This window comes from Pyrus communis, chromosome 3, assembly GCF_963583255.1.
Source record: "Pyrus communis chromosome 3, drPyrComm1.1, whole genome shotgun sequence".
In the NCBI taxonomy this organism is placed as follows: Eukaryota; Viridiplantae; Streptophyta; class Magnoliopsida; order Rosales; family Rosaceae; genus Pyrus; species Pyrus communis.
The window spans coordinates 21,523,738-21,540,152 of NC_084805.1; the positions used below are offsets into that span (position 1 = coordinate 21,523,738).

The window sequence follows — 16,415 nt, forward strand, 5'->3', positions numbered from 1 at the left end:
GAGGGATGAGAAATGGGGCTTTCCGATCTGGGGCTAGGGGCGGTTAAATCAAAGGCAAGGAGGTTTGGGGAACAATGAAAACTGGGTAGAAAAATATGGGGAAAAGCAGGCGGACAAAAGACGGAAGGAAAGGAAAATGAGAAAGAAAAGGGACTGTCATCGACCCTTGTCAAAGCGAGGGTCGGCGGCTAAACTGCTTGACGGAATTTGAAAGTTCACACAAGTAGTGAGAAAGACTCTCACGAAACGAAGAGAAAGACTCTCACGAGGAGAGAAAAGTTTACTAAGGTTTTTTATGTGACTTTTTAATGCAACCAAATGTGTCATTCTCTCAAATGCAAAACTCAATTTGAGTCTTACTTAACTCTTTGGAACTTAAATTTTATCACTTAGCATTGTGAATCTCTAACTTGTGTCTCATTTTGAAGTTCTTTAACAGTGATTACGTCTCCCAAATAGGATTATTGTTGATAAAAGCTTCTCTCATGAGGAGATGCAATTTGAAATGCAAAAATCATAAATTTAAATTATTCCGTATCTCTAACTTCTCTCTTTCATATTTTTCAACGCATCCTATTCCTATGCGTGTACATTTTGAATTGCAATTTTCACTAAAATTATGAGAAAAAAATTATTTGAATTCATTATCACCTTTCTACACCAAATACCAATTTTTTATCAGACAAGCTTCCTGCTTTGCCCCCTCAAATATATAGAATTACAGTTTTGTATATATAACCTAAAATAAAGGCTAAATCGGATTAATGATCCTCATAGTAACAAGGTATTCGAAAGATTGTTCATGTGTTAAAAAATTAAAAGTTAAACCCTCGTGGTAAAAATTGTTAGCAAATTCAATCCAAAATAAAACTTCCGTCAAACCATTGTTAGATGCAAGGATAAAAATGTCCAGTCATACTTTTTATCTGTTTACCTTCTTCTACTGCTTCTCGTCTCTCTCATAAATTGAACGAGTTTGTCTTCGTCTTTCTGTCTTCGTGTTCGTGATCCGATTTCCTGAGATTGAATCCTTCTCTTCTTTTTTTCTCCATCCTTCATCTTCATCGTCCCCCAGTTTCACAACGACACAAACCATTCATCTTTTTCCAGAAGTTCAAATTCACTATTCAAATTTATCACGGATTGACAATCCAAAATCCAAAAATTTCAAATTCCATTCTTTCAAATGTGCTCGCACCTTCTCCTGCTCCATCTGATTGATTTCAGTACCCAAGTCAATCCAATTTATTAAATTCAATCTGCATTCGTAAAATTAATCACACTTGCGAGTATGAGATCTGCACATAGGTACTGTGTGACGTTTGACTAGAAATGAATAGTATATGGGCAGCTTCTGGTGGTAGGGAGGCTTAGGGGTTGTTCATGGAACTGGTGGTGGAGGGTACAAGGGTTTGTGGTTCTACGGAGAGAAATGGCTAAAGAACTTGACAAGTATAGTTCAAATTATCAGAATCAGATGGATGTTTGTGTTTCTAGATTTCACCATCGGTCGATGGATGGAGTGTGGAGTGTGTGCTGTATAGCGCGCACAAATATTTACATGGCCCTCGAGAGAGAGATCGATGAAAAGGGAGTGTGAAGTGAACAGCAGAAAGTTTGGGTTGGACAAAAATCCATATTTATCCTTGTAGTTAACGGTGATTAAACGGAAATACCATTTTTGGGTTAAATTCGTTAGCGATTTTCACCACAAGGGTTTAAATCCTAATTTTTTTTTATCACAATAAAAACTATCTTTCGAACATCTTATCATCACAAGGACTATTAATCCGGTTTAGCCTAAAATAAAATCACAGATAAACCCGTCTGTCTAACAAAACTCACCGGATCAACGACCACCCACCATGGCAGCTAATGGCAAGGACGAAACATAGAAGAGGGCTACATGGTCTGTAAAATTCACTCGTACTGTTAAAAATATTTCGTAAGGTTAATTTAGCCCACCTAACAATGAATTCTTGAATTTGTTCCTGACTAATGGTGCTGATTAAACCTCTACAAATTACTAACCTTATGTAAACCCTACCTAAACAATGAAAATAACAAATTAAATTTGGTTTCTGAGATGAAAACTAAAGTTACTTAAAAATGCAAGAGAACGTAAAGACGAATTATAGCTAGATTCAACTGCTAATTTGTTTCCAAAGTTGGTTTTGCATTTATATGATCAGTCATGTGATGTGTGGTTTTGATCAAGTACCTAATTTTCAACCTAGTTGATATGATGTTCAGCTTAATTAGATTACCGATGAAGAATCCAAGACATGCAAGAAAACTTCAATAACTAAAGAGAATAAATGGCAGGATGTATAATCGGTTAACAATCCTAATGGTGATCACACATTAATTAAGATAAAAAAAAAAAAAAAAAATAGAACTAATGAATGAAACAAGAAACATACAGTTCATATAAACCTTTCCTAAAGCTGAAGGCAAGCGGTACAGAAACAAATACAAAATTAATTAAACTTAACTTTCCTGCACAAGAAGTGTCAATATACACGAGAAAACAAATATAACCGGAAAACTAATTAATTGAAGGAAATTGTAAATTTGTAATACAACAAATACAAACTGAACGTACATAACAAAAAGGAGAATTGGACCCAAAAAAAATAAATAATAATAACAAAAAAGGAAAAGAATCCCACAACCACCAGGATCATGAAGCAGAAGGGAGCTGCGACAGATTATTGTTGTCGAACACGATACGCCGATGCATGTGTAAGTGTTCCATTGACGACTTGAGCTACAATCCTCTACAACTTATGATTACAAAGGATTTTATTTTTTCAAAAGCTTTCGGTGTATGCCGAATAAAACCGAACCTGACCTGAGTTTCATGTTTAGCTGCAACAGATCGTAGTAGTTGTACTAGTGATAACGAGCCCCTGAAATCAAACACCTTCCAATTCCGGTGTTAAAATCTTCAGCTTCATTAGAGTTTGGGTCGGTGGCCTGTTATGTTTGATCCTACAGAACCATCCTGATTCATGCCCACCCGTCTTTGGATGAAGGCATGACTTTCGAATTTAGTCATTGCATCATCATCTGCCAGGCTAACGTATGCCTCTATTCCGCCAGCCTCTTCGGTGTCAGCTAAAACTATTAGGTTCTTAAAGGGAAGCGGCGGTACGGCCACCCATGTAGGTCTCCCCCAACCGAAATCAATATCATAGAGAGGAAAACTGCACAGACTACTGTAGGACAATGTAACCGGCTTTCCTGGTTTGGCAAGCCCTTGAATAAATCGGTTGATGTAACTCCCGTGGCCACCCTTTTGTAGCCTTTTCACATGGTCCTTGTCAATCTTGCTTAGTTCTTCTCGTACCTGCTTTACCATGTCATGACAAGATTCTTGATCATCGATTCCGCTGCTGCTGCTGCTACTACTGACGAAGGGAGTTGTAAGGAAAATTTGATAAAAATTTCCAAATGAACAGCGTGGAATTGGTGGATCAGTTCTGGGACGCAGGTTCACAGTATGGACTGCCGCATGAAATATATTCTCATCAATAGAATGATCATCCTTGCTAGCTTCCACGAATCGCCTCCATAGGAAAGCTGATAAGGCTTCAACACGCGATGGACGTTTTTCACGATCATCTTCAGCTAAGCCTGTATATTTTTCTCTGAGATGCTCTATAGTACGGGCATTGAATACAAACCTCTTTGTTACTTTATTCTTTGGGATAACACCGAACATACGATAGCCACTGACATCATCGGCAGGTGGGAAGACTGCGGCGGAAACAAACTCTGGACACTCTATTTTGGTTTCATTTTCTCCACGGTTTATGGCAGCCCAAGTTTTGGTGAACATGATCATAGATAACCCATCTGCCAACTTGTGGGAAATGCATAGGCCAATGGCATATCCTCCACATTCAAAGATATTGAGCTGGACGCCTAGGGCAAATTCACTATTCTCATGGTCGCGTAGTTCAAACGGGATGAGTTTACAGAGTTCACCAGGCATTGAATTTTGTTGAAAATCACGAAGTCGGCAGTTGGTTACTTGAGCTTCAAGGTAGGGTATACCCTCGTCGTTGCACTGTACTAAATGGTTGTCGATTTTTACTCGCCCGGCTAGTGGGTAGAAAAGTGTTAACACCTCAGATAAGGACTTCTTTAGGTGTTTGGATATTATGGATATTACAGCGGCCGCAGGTTCGGGTTGGATGTTGTCATTGAATTCATAGAAAAGGACCAAAGAGGTATAAATCGGAGGAGTTATTTGATCGAGAAAGGAGAACTGGTAATGGTAAAGATGGTTTGGGGTTGGAGAAGATGGTTTGACAATCTCCTTGGAGATTACTTTGACGCTCACCATCTTTAGCTAATTGCTTGTGTGATTCTCAATTCGCTTTGGCATCGAATATATATAACCCACAACACAACAGATCTAGAGAGAATGCTACTGAAACTAAATTTGTAAACAAAATTTTGTAAATTAAATATGAAAGTTGATTGAATTATTATTTAAGCATTGATAATGTAAAAATGTGAAGTTAAAAGAGTTTCACATTGGTGAAAAGAGAAACCTAAAGGGCTTATAAGAGGTCGGGTTGCTCCTTATATTGCTAATTGATTTTATGGTGGAAACTCAAAATTTTTATGATATCAAAGTAAGTTGGCCTATGTGTGAAGCCCAACGACTACACGTGTTCCACGTCATCCAATTCTTATCTTCCTGATTTCGGAATCATTTGAATTGGTTTATTATAACAGCTGGACAAAGCGCATAATACTAGTAATGATTAGTAATACTATCAAAAGGGAAGAGATTCCCTACGGATCTCTCCCACCAAAGCCCACCAATCAATTAATCCAAACCCTTGAAATTTGATCAAACAACTAAAATTATTATAACTTTAAAGAAGCCCCCTATTTGTATGGAAATTTATAAACAACCTGAAATAAATGAGATAAATGTTAGGGGTGGTAATCTGTTAGAGCATATTTTGTAAATTATGTGATGTGATGGTTGATGGTTGAATTTTATTTTTAATAATTTAAAGAAGGAATTTAATCATCAACCACCAGATCATGTGATCTACAAATTATAGTCTAAAAAGATGGTCACCTCATTTTACCTCCGAGTAATGCTACGTAGACCAATTTTTTAGACTATATTTGCAAACTATGTGATGTATCACCAATATGAAATAAACACGTTAATCAATACTAATACTACTAATCAAATCGTCAACAACAATGTCATATAACTACAAAAAATAATTTAAATTGATGATTTTCGTAACATTACCCTTCTACCTCCCACTCTTTTTAATTTGTTAAATAGTTGTTTGCTCTTAGGGATGGCAACGGATCGGTTTGGGGACGGAAATGCTATATCCATCTCCATAACCACGAAAATTAACCATATCCATAGTCGCAAATTAACCATCGGGTATTATCCATAACTATACCTACTGGATAACGGATTCCTCATTGGTTAACGGTTATATCCATCTTCGTTAATACAAAAAATATATTCGCCCAATTGACGCATGATAATTTAGTAAATATTAATTTCATTATTAAATATTTAATGTATAAAATGATTTAATTAATGGATCTTGTGGACCATGAAAATTAAAGCTAAACATTGATAATGTTGGTTGATCTTTGATATCGTTCATAAATACTATTAAATTCTCATAGATTTTGATTCATATCAAAACTATTGAACTTGGCCATAAAATGCAACTCACACAATGCAATTTTTGTATTCTCAAGGTAATAGATTCGGTGAATAATGAACACACACACACACACACATATATTATATAATACTTTAATATTATATATTATTTGGTTCGGATTCGAGTATGGATATGGATTGGGGACCCCTATAAACATATCCAAAACCATAAAAGAATAATATTCACGGTTTTTTCCCATACCCAAAATATACCGGAATTTTCATACCCAAATCCAATCCATTCGGGTGGTTATCCTCGGTTATCGAGTTTAACGGTTAGAATTGTTATCCCTATTTGCTCTTAGTCAAGACGTATTTTATATTTATCGTTGACCGAACCTATTTCACCCCTATTATATATCATTTATCACATTACTTATGAATAATAATAATTCAGAAGTTCAAAAGAATCACAAGCATATATAATCATAATAGGTTTTGGGGATGTCTCGACTAAGAGCTGATCAAACATGAGAGAGTTGAACCAACAATATTTGATATTAAATTTCTGTTCATAGGTGCTTTGATGTTAAACTTGCTATACATTCAATGTATTCATAGGAGTAGTTGAACCTCCGACAAGAGACCACTAGATTGTACGGAGTTTTTTTGTTGTTGTTTATTTTAAGAAAAGGGATATTAAGGGAGATATAATTCAATTTCAAACCTCAGTATAGAAAATGAAAATTTTTAACCAATTGATCTACAAACCTTTACATTCGTTTATGGTTTTTATTTTTTATTTTTGTAAAGCAAAAACAATACAAAGAACGAGCTGGGGATGGCACCAGCGTTTCTAAAGAGTTTTAATATAATGGATGGGCGATGGAGAATATATATCATTTTATAGAGAAAAACTTGTGTGGGGCTCAACATGCCACTAGACAATGCCTAGTGACACTACGATTCAATCAAAATTTGACATATGGTTAAATTTAACTACAATTTCCTATTTACATAAAAACTAAAAAATATTATTTCCAACATTAAAACAAATAAAACAAAAACACCCACCCAGACTTCATCCACCGGAAAAGCATGGGAGATAAACTTTAATATGGGTTGATGTTGATCAGTTTCCTAAGTAAGGGATGCTTGTTGCATTCACCATGTTGGCCAGTTTATGTGTTAAATCTCCCTTGTCTTTAAAGAATTGAAATCCCACCTCCTCATATTTTCTCTCAATGGATTAATTGGAATATATTGTATAGACTTTGGTCATGAAAAGCGATTACGTATAATTGAAACCAGATTCGTTTTATTTTGTTTTTGTGTTCTTTTTTTTTTTTTTTTTTCCCCAATGATGAACCATTTTCTGCAAACACAAAGTATTTCTCCTTTATTGTTCAAAGAATTAGGCTAACCATGACAGGAAAATCTATGAGAATAGAAAATATAAAGCTTATTCCCTCGAAGTTTAGTCAAACGATACCGACATCCGCGCTGGAGGCGTGAATTCTCACATGATGGAGGAGAGCTCCGATTGGGTGATTGGAGTTTACTTTTAAATTTACTAATCTTTATAATATATTTTCAATTTTCATGTAATTATGAAATCTTTAAAAGGTAACATAACTTTGAAATCACAATTAAAAATCTAACCACTTGTTAAATGTTGATTGAATTGTAGTGCCATTAAACATTGCCTAGTGGCACGTTGAACCCCGCATAATTTTTTCTTCATTTAATGAAATCGTCATTACAATAATAAATTAAAGAATAATTTCCTACAGTAACATACTAACGAACATTCATTTAGATGATAGAGTCATGATGTTAACGGACCAGCTGACTTAAGATTCTAACTTCCAAGAAATTGGTTTTGTTATAAAATGAGGTCCATTAGGTATAGTGTTGCATGCTTATCGTATAATTTTCTTCATGCTAATTGTCTGAATCTTATAAGCTACGTCATTCTCTTTGGTTTAATTGGAGGACAAGTTAACCCTCATCTCTATAGGATAATGTTAGGGAGATAAAAAAAATTTAACCAAATTTGCAAACCAAATGACATGTCACTAATAAAAAATAATCATGTTAATTAAGGTTTAACTAATAATCCATTCATCAACAACCACATCATTAGGTTTGCAAATTTGGTTTAAAAAATTTGGTCTCCCTAACTTTCTCCCTCATATAAAATAGGCCGCAACACATTATCAGCTCTCTCCATAGTTCAGAACACAAATTATCTTGGGATTCAATCCTGTTATTATTACATCATATCAGAGCAACTAGAAGTGTCACACAACAGTAAACACATAAAAGTGTAGTATTGTGCATAATCAAAAGTGCAATCATGCAATTATTACAATAAAGATAAAACTACAGTAAATGAACCATCACCCTAAATCATCTTAAAAAGCTTGAATCCACTTCAATTGGAATTACTTCAAAATTCCTTCGTTTCATCACTTTTGTCCAAAGTAGACTCACGTGTCCTACAATCAAATTATAAAGCAAAGTATCAAATTCTCTCAAAATAACAACTAAATTATAACTAAGAATAGAGTAAAAATATAAATTAATATTGACTCATCAGTACATGTCCTTTCTCTGGAATTCCAATCAGATTCTGGTAAGCTAAATCGCTTGATGGAGATGTTGAAGTGGAAGACATGGCTCATGTCGACTTTGTGACCACCGATTCGGTCGACATGCTTAACCAGAATGAGAGGCTGAAGGCTGCATTATTTGAAATATTCCCTCGCGATGCGACCACCAACCTACGACACCTTAAGCCTTTGTACGCGACTGCCTACATCGAAGGTCTCCTAGTTTCTAAAGTGTTTGTAGACTTTGAAGCCACAGTGAATATCATGCCACTCTCGGTGATGAAGGCTTTAAAGAGATCGAAGGACGAGCGCATACTATCCGGCATAACCATGAGTAATTTTGTCAGCGACAAGTCTCAACTAAAGGCGTCCTGCCTTTAGAAGTTACTATTTCAGAAAGACCACACATTACGATATTCTTTGTTGTAGATTCAAAGATCAAGTATAATGCTTTGCTCAGTCGAGATTGGATTCATCCGACTGGTTGTATTTCATCATCTTTGTATCAAGTTTTGATCTTCTAGGATGGAAAATCAGACGTAGTTCACCTGGTCAATAGCCAGCCGTTTGAAACTAGCATGGTTCAGGCTCGATATCATGATGATCAACTTGACTACATCACACTTTAAGGTTTCAACGAGGACAGTCAACTTACCAAGATCACTATCCATAAAGTTGTTGATGTAGGCGCCGAAACCATTCAACATAATTTGGCATGACTTGGTCTGACTAATCTCATTGACCTTTTCAATGCATAATCTGTTGGTATTTTACAGTTTACTAACTCAATACCAAAATATGTGGGTGATAAGTTTACAAACTCTATCACACCTCTTTCACTTTCCACTCTCAAATAAAATTGGACAAAGAAAGAAATAGAGAAAGGAGGGAAGCAACAAGCTTTGGCTAAACACTTGGACTTTGATATATGAAAAGGTTTACAAACTATTGGAATAAGAAAGCTTACAAGCTTCTTCACAATTGAAAGTGGGATTTGGATGGGATTATTTACAATGCTTGAGAACTTGGGTATTTATAGCAAACCAAATGATTAAACTAAGATTATTTATTACCACACAAAACACATTAAATGCACCTAATAATTTTTATTCAACCATACCTAACATTGCCTAACTTTCCATGCCTAACTTTGACATTGATTTTCAACAATAGCTAGTAGCACCCTTTTTTTGATTTGAATTTCCAACACACCTCCTCAAATCAAAACGCCTTCATTCCTAGCATTTCACGCAGTAGCCGGAATGTTTCAATTGGCAATGGCTTTGTGAAGATGTCTGCCACTTGTTCCTTGGTGTGACAGTAGACAAGTTCAATTGTCTTTTGCTTCACATGGTCCCTTAGAAAATGGAACCTGGTATCAATGTGCTTGCTCCTTCCATGTTGAACAGGATTCTTTGCAAGTTTGATTGCAGACACGTTATCTACGTGAATCACAGTCGATTCCACTTGTGGATGACACACTGACTTCAACAGATTTCTTAACCAAATTGCCTCACACACGGTTGAGGCTACAGCAACATACTCGGCTTCACATGATGACAAAGCAACAATTGATTGCTTCTTTGAAGTCCATGAGAAAGCTGTTGATCCTAGAAAAAACACATAGCCAGTTGTGCTTTTCCTTTCATCTTGGTCACCTCCCCAATCACTATCTGAATAACCAAATAATTTTGCATCTTCACCAAAATTATAACATAGACCATAGTTTAGAGTACCTCTTATGTACCTTAAAATTCTCTTGGCGGCCAACCAATGAGACTCCCTTGGTGTTTCCATGTATCGACTCACGAGTCCAACACCATAAACTATATCAGGTCTTGTGATTGTAAGGTACCTTAGGCTTCCAACGAGGCTTTTGTACACTGTTGAGTTTACAAACTCACCCTCTCCTCCTTTGGACAGCTTCAATCCAGTTGCGACTGGGGTATTGACAGTGTTGCACTTGTCCATATTGAACTTCTTCAATATGTCTCTCATGTACCTTTGTTGAGAGATGTAGATACCATCACTTTCTTGCTTCTCTTCTATGCCAAGAAAGTATGACATTAATCCATTGTCAGTCATCTCGAATTCACTGAACATGGATTGCTTGAACTCATGGAACATTGCCTCATTGTTTCCTGTAAACAATAAATCATCTACATAGAGACAAATAATTAAGAACTCCCCTTTTTCACCATTCTTCATGTAAACTGAATGCTCGTATGGACATTTCTGAAATCCATTTTGGTGAAGGTAGTTGTCGATCCTTGAGTTCCAAGCTCGTGGTGCTTGCTTGAGGCCGTACAAAGCCTTCTTCAAACGATACACCTTATCTTCTTCTCCTTGTACTTGGAAGCCTTCCGGTTGTTCCACGTACACTTCTTCCTCAAGTACTCCATTAAGGAAGGCTGACTTGACATCTAGTTGATAAATTTTCCATTTATGATGTGCGGCAAGAGAGATTAGCAATCTTACCGTGTCAAGTCTCGCAACTGGAGCATAGACTTCATCATAGTCCACTCCATACTTCTGTTTGTAGCCCTTTGCTACAAGCCTTGATTTGTATCGATCCACACTCCCATCTGCAGTGCGTTTGATCTTGTAAACCCACTTGACACCAATAGCCTTCTGATTTGGTGGGAGCTTTGTCAGCTCCCAAGTGTCATTCTTCTCGATGGCATGGATCTCTTTTTCCATGGCTTTCTTCCAACAATCTTCTTCCACAGCTTCATTGAATGAGAAAGGCTCGTGGTCTGCATACAAGCAGAAAAGGTTGGTTTCTTCTTCTTCTTCTTGTCCATAAATCTCTGTGAGACTCCTTAACCTCACTGGAGTTGAGGAGCTGCTTTCCTCACTAGATGTAGGACCACTCCTTGCAATTCTGTGCACTGGAGTTGTTGTGATTGTTTGAGCAGGCTGTTGCTCAATCGGTGGTACAACTTCTGGTTCTTCAAAATCAGTGGAGACGATCTTCTCTTTACTGACTTCTTTGTTGTTCCACGTCCATGTCTCTTCCTCACTGAAGATGACATCTCTACTAACCACTAGTTTGCCAGTTAGTGGGTTGTAGAGCTTGTATGCCTTAGACTCTTCACTATAGCCCACAAACACACACTTCTCACCTCTATCATCAAGTTTCCTCCTCTTGGCTTCTGGAACTTGAGCATATGCAACACACCCAAAAATTCTTAGGTGTGTAACATTCGGCTTGTATCCACTCCAAGCCTCTTGTGGTGTCATCCTCTTGACACTCTTTGTTGGACATCGATTCAACAAATAAATCGAACAAGCTACAGCTTCTGCCCATAACTCTTTTGGCAAATTCTTCTCCTTAAGCATGGACCTTGTCATGTCAAGGATGGTTCGATTCTTTCTTTCGGCTATCCCATTTTGCTGTGGGGTATAGGCAGCAGTAAGTTGATGCCTAATTCCTTGCTCCTTGCAGTATGCTTGGAAAGCATTGGAGGTGTACTCTCCACCTCTATCTGATCTCACAGCCACAAGCTTGTGGTTACTTTCTGCCTCTGTGAGTGCCTTGAACTCCTTGAAAATTTTTAGGGCAGCTGACTTCTCCTTGAGAAAATAGACCCAAGTCTTTCTACTGAAATCATCAATGAAGGTAATAAAATACCTATTACCTCCATAAGACATGGGATCCAATGGACCACATATATCTGTGTGCACCAACTGCAGTGGTGCCTTTGCTCTCCATGTATCACCAACAGGGAACGATAGTCGTGCTTGCTTGCCAAGCACACAACCTTCACATACTTGGCGTGTGGCTTCAATCTGGGGTAGACCACGAACCATTCCTCCACTTGACAGCAACTTTAGGCCATTGAAATTAAGATGGCCAAATCGAAGATGCCATTTCCATGACTCATCTTCCATTACACCGATGTTGCAGCTTCCAATCTTTGTGTTCAAATTCAACGGAAAGATCCGGTTCTTTAACATTCGAACACGTGCAATAAGCTTTCTCCTTGCATTCCTGAGAGTGAGAAGCATGTTCTCCATATGTATAATGTACCCTTTCTGGAGCAGTTGACCAATGCTCAGAATGTTGCTCTTCATACCTGGTATGTAGTAGGTATCGGAGATGTATTCTTCTCTTCCATCCTTCTGGATGATCTTGATCTTCCCTTTGCCTTCAACTGGCAACTTTGAGGAGTCACCAAGACTTACAGATCCATAGGCCCCTTTTTTGAGTTCGGCAAAAAACTCCTTCTTTCCACACATGTGATTGCTTGCACCAGAGTCCAAATACCAAACATCTTGTTGGCTACTGGAATCATGGTGTGCTAGTAAGACTGTAAGTTCTTCATCAGTATTTCCACTTGATTCTGCCATGTTGACATGCTCACCATTTTTATGTGAACATTCATTGGCATAATGTCCATATTGCTTACAATTGTGACACTGGATATGCGCCTTTCCTCGAGTAGATCTCCACTCCTGAGACTGACCTTGATTTTGTGCATAGCCTCGACCTCTTCCTCGGGCTCGTCCTCGGCTACGGTTGGATGAGCTCCCACGACGTGAGTTCCACTGCCCACGACCTTTATTTGGTTTGTCAATATTCAACTTTGACTCCAAAGCTTGCTCTAGCATTGTGGGGCTTGCATTCTTCTGAATGCGTTGCTCGTGAACTAGGAGGGATCCTAGTAGCTCTTCTGCGCTCATCACCTCCAAATCCTTGGATTCCTCAATGGCAGTCACCACATGCTCAAACTTAGATGTAAGTGACCGGAGTATCTTCTCCACAACTCGTACTTCATCGAGTCTCTCGCCATTTCTCCTCATCTGATTTACTATCACAATGAGCCTTGAGTGATAGTCGGAGATGCTCTCCCCTTCATTCATATGAGCAGTTTCAAAATCTGCTCGAAGTGATTGTAACCTCACTTTCTTGACTCGATCTACTCCTTTGTAGATTGTACTGAGTGTATCCCATACTTGCTTGCTCGTTGTTGCTTCTGCAACCTTCTCGAACGTTGAATCTTCCAAACCCTGGTATAGAAGATACAGCGCCTTTTGGTCCTTCTTTCGTAAGTCCTTGAGAGTGTTCCTTTGATCCGCAGTATATACGGCTTCTTGCTCGGCAGTGGGTACAACATACCCACTACTGACAACTTCCCATAGCTCCTGTGCTCCAAACAATGCTTTGAATTGGATGCACCATCTTTCATAATTTTCTTTCTTCAATGTGGGAACTTGGAGTTGCACTAAGTTGGACGCCATAACTGCTGCACCTGCCAGAATGGTATTCTGGCTCTGATACCAATTGTTGGTATTTTACAGTTTACTAACTCAATACCAAAATATGTGGGTGATAAGTTTACAAACTCTATCACACCTCTTTCACTTTCCACTCTCAAATAAAATTGGACAAAGAAAGAAATAGAGAAAGGAGGGAAGCAACAAGCTTTGGCTAAACACTTGGACTTTGATATATGAAAAGGTTTACAAACTATTGGAATAAGAAAGCTTACAAGCTTCTTCACAATTGAAAGTGGGATTTGGATGAGATTATTTACAATGCTTGAGAACTTGGGTATTTATAGCAAACCAAATGATTAAACTAAGATTATTTATTACCACACAAAACACATTAAATGCACCTAATAATTTTTATTCAACCATACCTAACATTGCCTAACTTTCCATGCCTAACTTTGACATTGATTTTCAACAATAGCTAGTAGCACCCTTTTTTTGATTTGAATTTCCAACATAATCACGCCATCGACGTTGAATGAAAGGCTGCCGTTTCATCTATAATGGAAGGTTTGCTGGCCCATTGGTACGCGATTTTTCAAGAACCTCATTCTAGCGCCAACTTGATTGAGTTTCTAGCCTAAGGGGATGACGAGGCATCTTTTTCCTTTGAGCAGTTGAAAGCAGCGACTGCCCGAATTTGAGGACAACCAGCCTGAAGTTCAGAACCCGTTGGAAGAAATTTATGTACGGAAGGTCGATGATCCCCGATTTTTTTATTAGCTCCTTGTTACCTCGGCCCTTAATTAAGGACCGAAATTTGTATATTACCTATTGAATACAAAGATTGTTTTACTTGGAGTTATCAAGAGATACTTAGCCTAGTAGACTCTGTGCCAATCATAAAGAAGAATCGCACAATTCGAATTTGCATTGATTTTCGCAGTCTTAATTTGCCAAAACTTAAGGATGAAGATCTGATAATTAACAGATCGATGCCGCAGCCATACCCCTTTAGACGGCCATGCAAGCTACGGCAAAGGTTTCTTGAAAATCTGATATTGAATTCATTTGTCCTCGCGATTATGATTCAAAGCTTACGATTAACTAGCTCAGAGGCGCTTTGTTACACGAGTTGCACAACTCTTGAAGGGCAAAACGACCAAGGTTTCTTTCATTTCAGTACTTCATTTGAGAGGATATGGGCATTGTGTATTCGATACTTTGCATACTTATGTGGGAGAGACCCATCTAGTATGTGTTTTATTGAAGTATTGAATTTAGTAAGATGTTTTATATATTACTGCACGCTATTGTTATATTGTGGTGTATCGATTTGGGGCATATCTCGAAATCGAGATATGACATAACATAGTGCTAATGACAATTTTTTTATTTGTTTTATTAGAAGGAATATTGAGGAAGAGAAAAATTGAATTTCAAACCTCTGTATAGAACACTTTTAGGCCTGATTTGGTACTGAAGTGATTTTGAAAAAAGCTGGGAGTTGTTTTTGTGTTTGGTAAACATTCAGCTTCAGCTTTTTTTCATAGTTGTGGGTGAAAAAAAGCCAAAAACAAGAAGCTGCAAAACCCAGCTTTGAAAAACTGGCTTTTTTTCACGTCTGTTTTACATAAAAGTTTACCAAACACTATAATAATGTTTTTTTTTTTTTTTTTTTTCCAAAAGCACTTTTACAAAAAAAGTTAACTAAACACTTTGCTACTTTATTTCACAGCTGCAACCATTTACGGCTTTCTACCCCCGATATCACCTTTTTCCCGTATTATAGCATGTTGTGATGCATTTTCAGCCATCTTAACCGTAGCTATAAGTTTTAATCTAATGGACGGGCCATATTTGATGGAGAATATGATTTTATGAAGTCGTCATTACAATGATAAGTTACTAAACTAAATAATAATTTCATAGAGTAACATATTATTTTGGGATGACAGAGTCATCTTAACTGTCCAGTTGACTTGTATGATCCTGGCTGTCAAAGGAAACAAAAACCCACGATCTGTTTGTGAGCAATTCCAATACTTGGGGATTCGTCAACTCTTGGGCTAGAGTAAATTAGCTTGATTATAGCTTCTGTTTACCTGAAATAGTTTATAATTTTGTGTATAAATCAACCCCTTCTACATCGATATTTAAATTAATAAAACACATAATTCTACAAATTTTGATAAAACGAGGTCCATTCTGTAGTTTGTTAACATGATAGCAACTCGGAGCCATGACGTTTCCAACAAAAGTTAAAGCATATCCAATAGCCTATAAATAAGACTTTTTTTACTACTTTCACATAAAATATAGAAAAATTAAAATTCAACATGCTACCTAACCGACTATCTATATTAACTTTGTACGAACAATAGCTATCTAACTTTAGCTAGAAGGAGAGAAAAATTCAATTTTTGTTGAACGTTGAAAACTATAAAATTATATTGTTTATGGGCTTCAAGAGACGAGAAAGGGTTTGGGTTTTAAATTCAGCTAAAAAAAAAATATTAAAATATTTTAACTTAAGCTAAAATAACTAATATTTCTCGATGTGGTGACTAACCAAATTGAGTCATTTGGTTAGCTACAATAATAAAAATTTAGCTAGTATTATTGGAGATGCTCTTATATATTTATTGTATAATTTTCTCTACTAATTGTCTAACGTATCTTTCTTTTTTTTTTCTTTTTTTTTGTCAAAGTCTAACGAATCTTTTAAGGTCCACCATTCTCTTTAGTTTCTAATTATTCGTGGTAATAGTATAATTGCTATTTTTCTCTATTTTTAATTAGAATATTGTAATTAAATTAATCTTATGAATAACAACTTCAATATAAATTTATAATGACTAACTAATTTCTGAAGTCAGGCACCCGTGTTGCGAATTCTAGACAAAGAAAGA

At 36.9% G+C, this 16,415-nt stretch overlaps 1 protein-coding gene across 1 annotated transcript; it reads right to left on the bottom strand.

Moving 5' to 3' along the window:
- Positions 1-2,959: 2,959 nt before the first annotated feature.
- On the bottom strand, positions 2,960-8,348 carry LOC137728422 (stemmadenine O-acetyltransferase-like). The gene is made up of 2 exons (XM_068467214.1): positions 8,274-8,348; positions 2,960-4,360 (listed from the first exon to the last, which is right to left on the bottom strand). Exons 1-2 carry the CDS (start codon positions 8,346-8,348, stop codon positions 2,960-2,962), a joined length of 1,476 nt encoding a protein of 491 aa, XP_068323315.1.
- Positions 8,349-16,415: the final 8,067 nt, after the last annotated feature.

Coding starts and splice junctions, on each gene's coding strand:
- LOC137728422 (XM_068467214.1), bottom strand. CDS start 8,348: ATGTCTTCCACTTCAACATCTCCATCAAGCGATTTAGCTTACCAGAAT. Junction 4,361..8,273: donor GAATTCCAGAGAAAGGACAT/GTACTGATGAGT, acceptor ACAAGCAATTAG/CTAAAGATGGTGAGCGTCAA.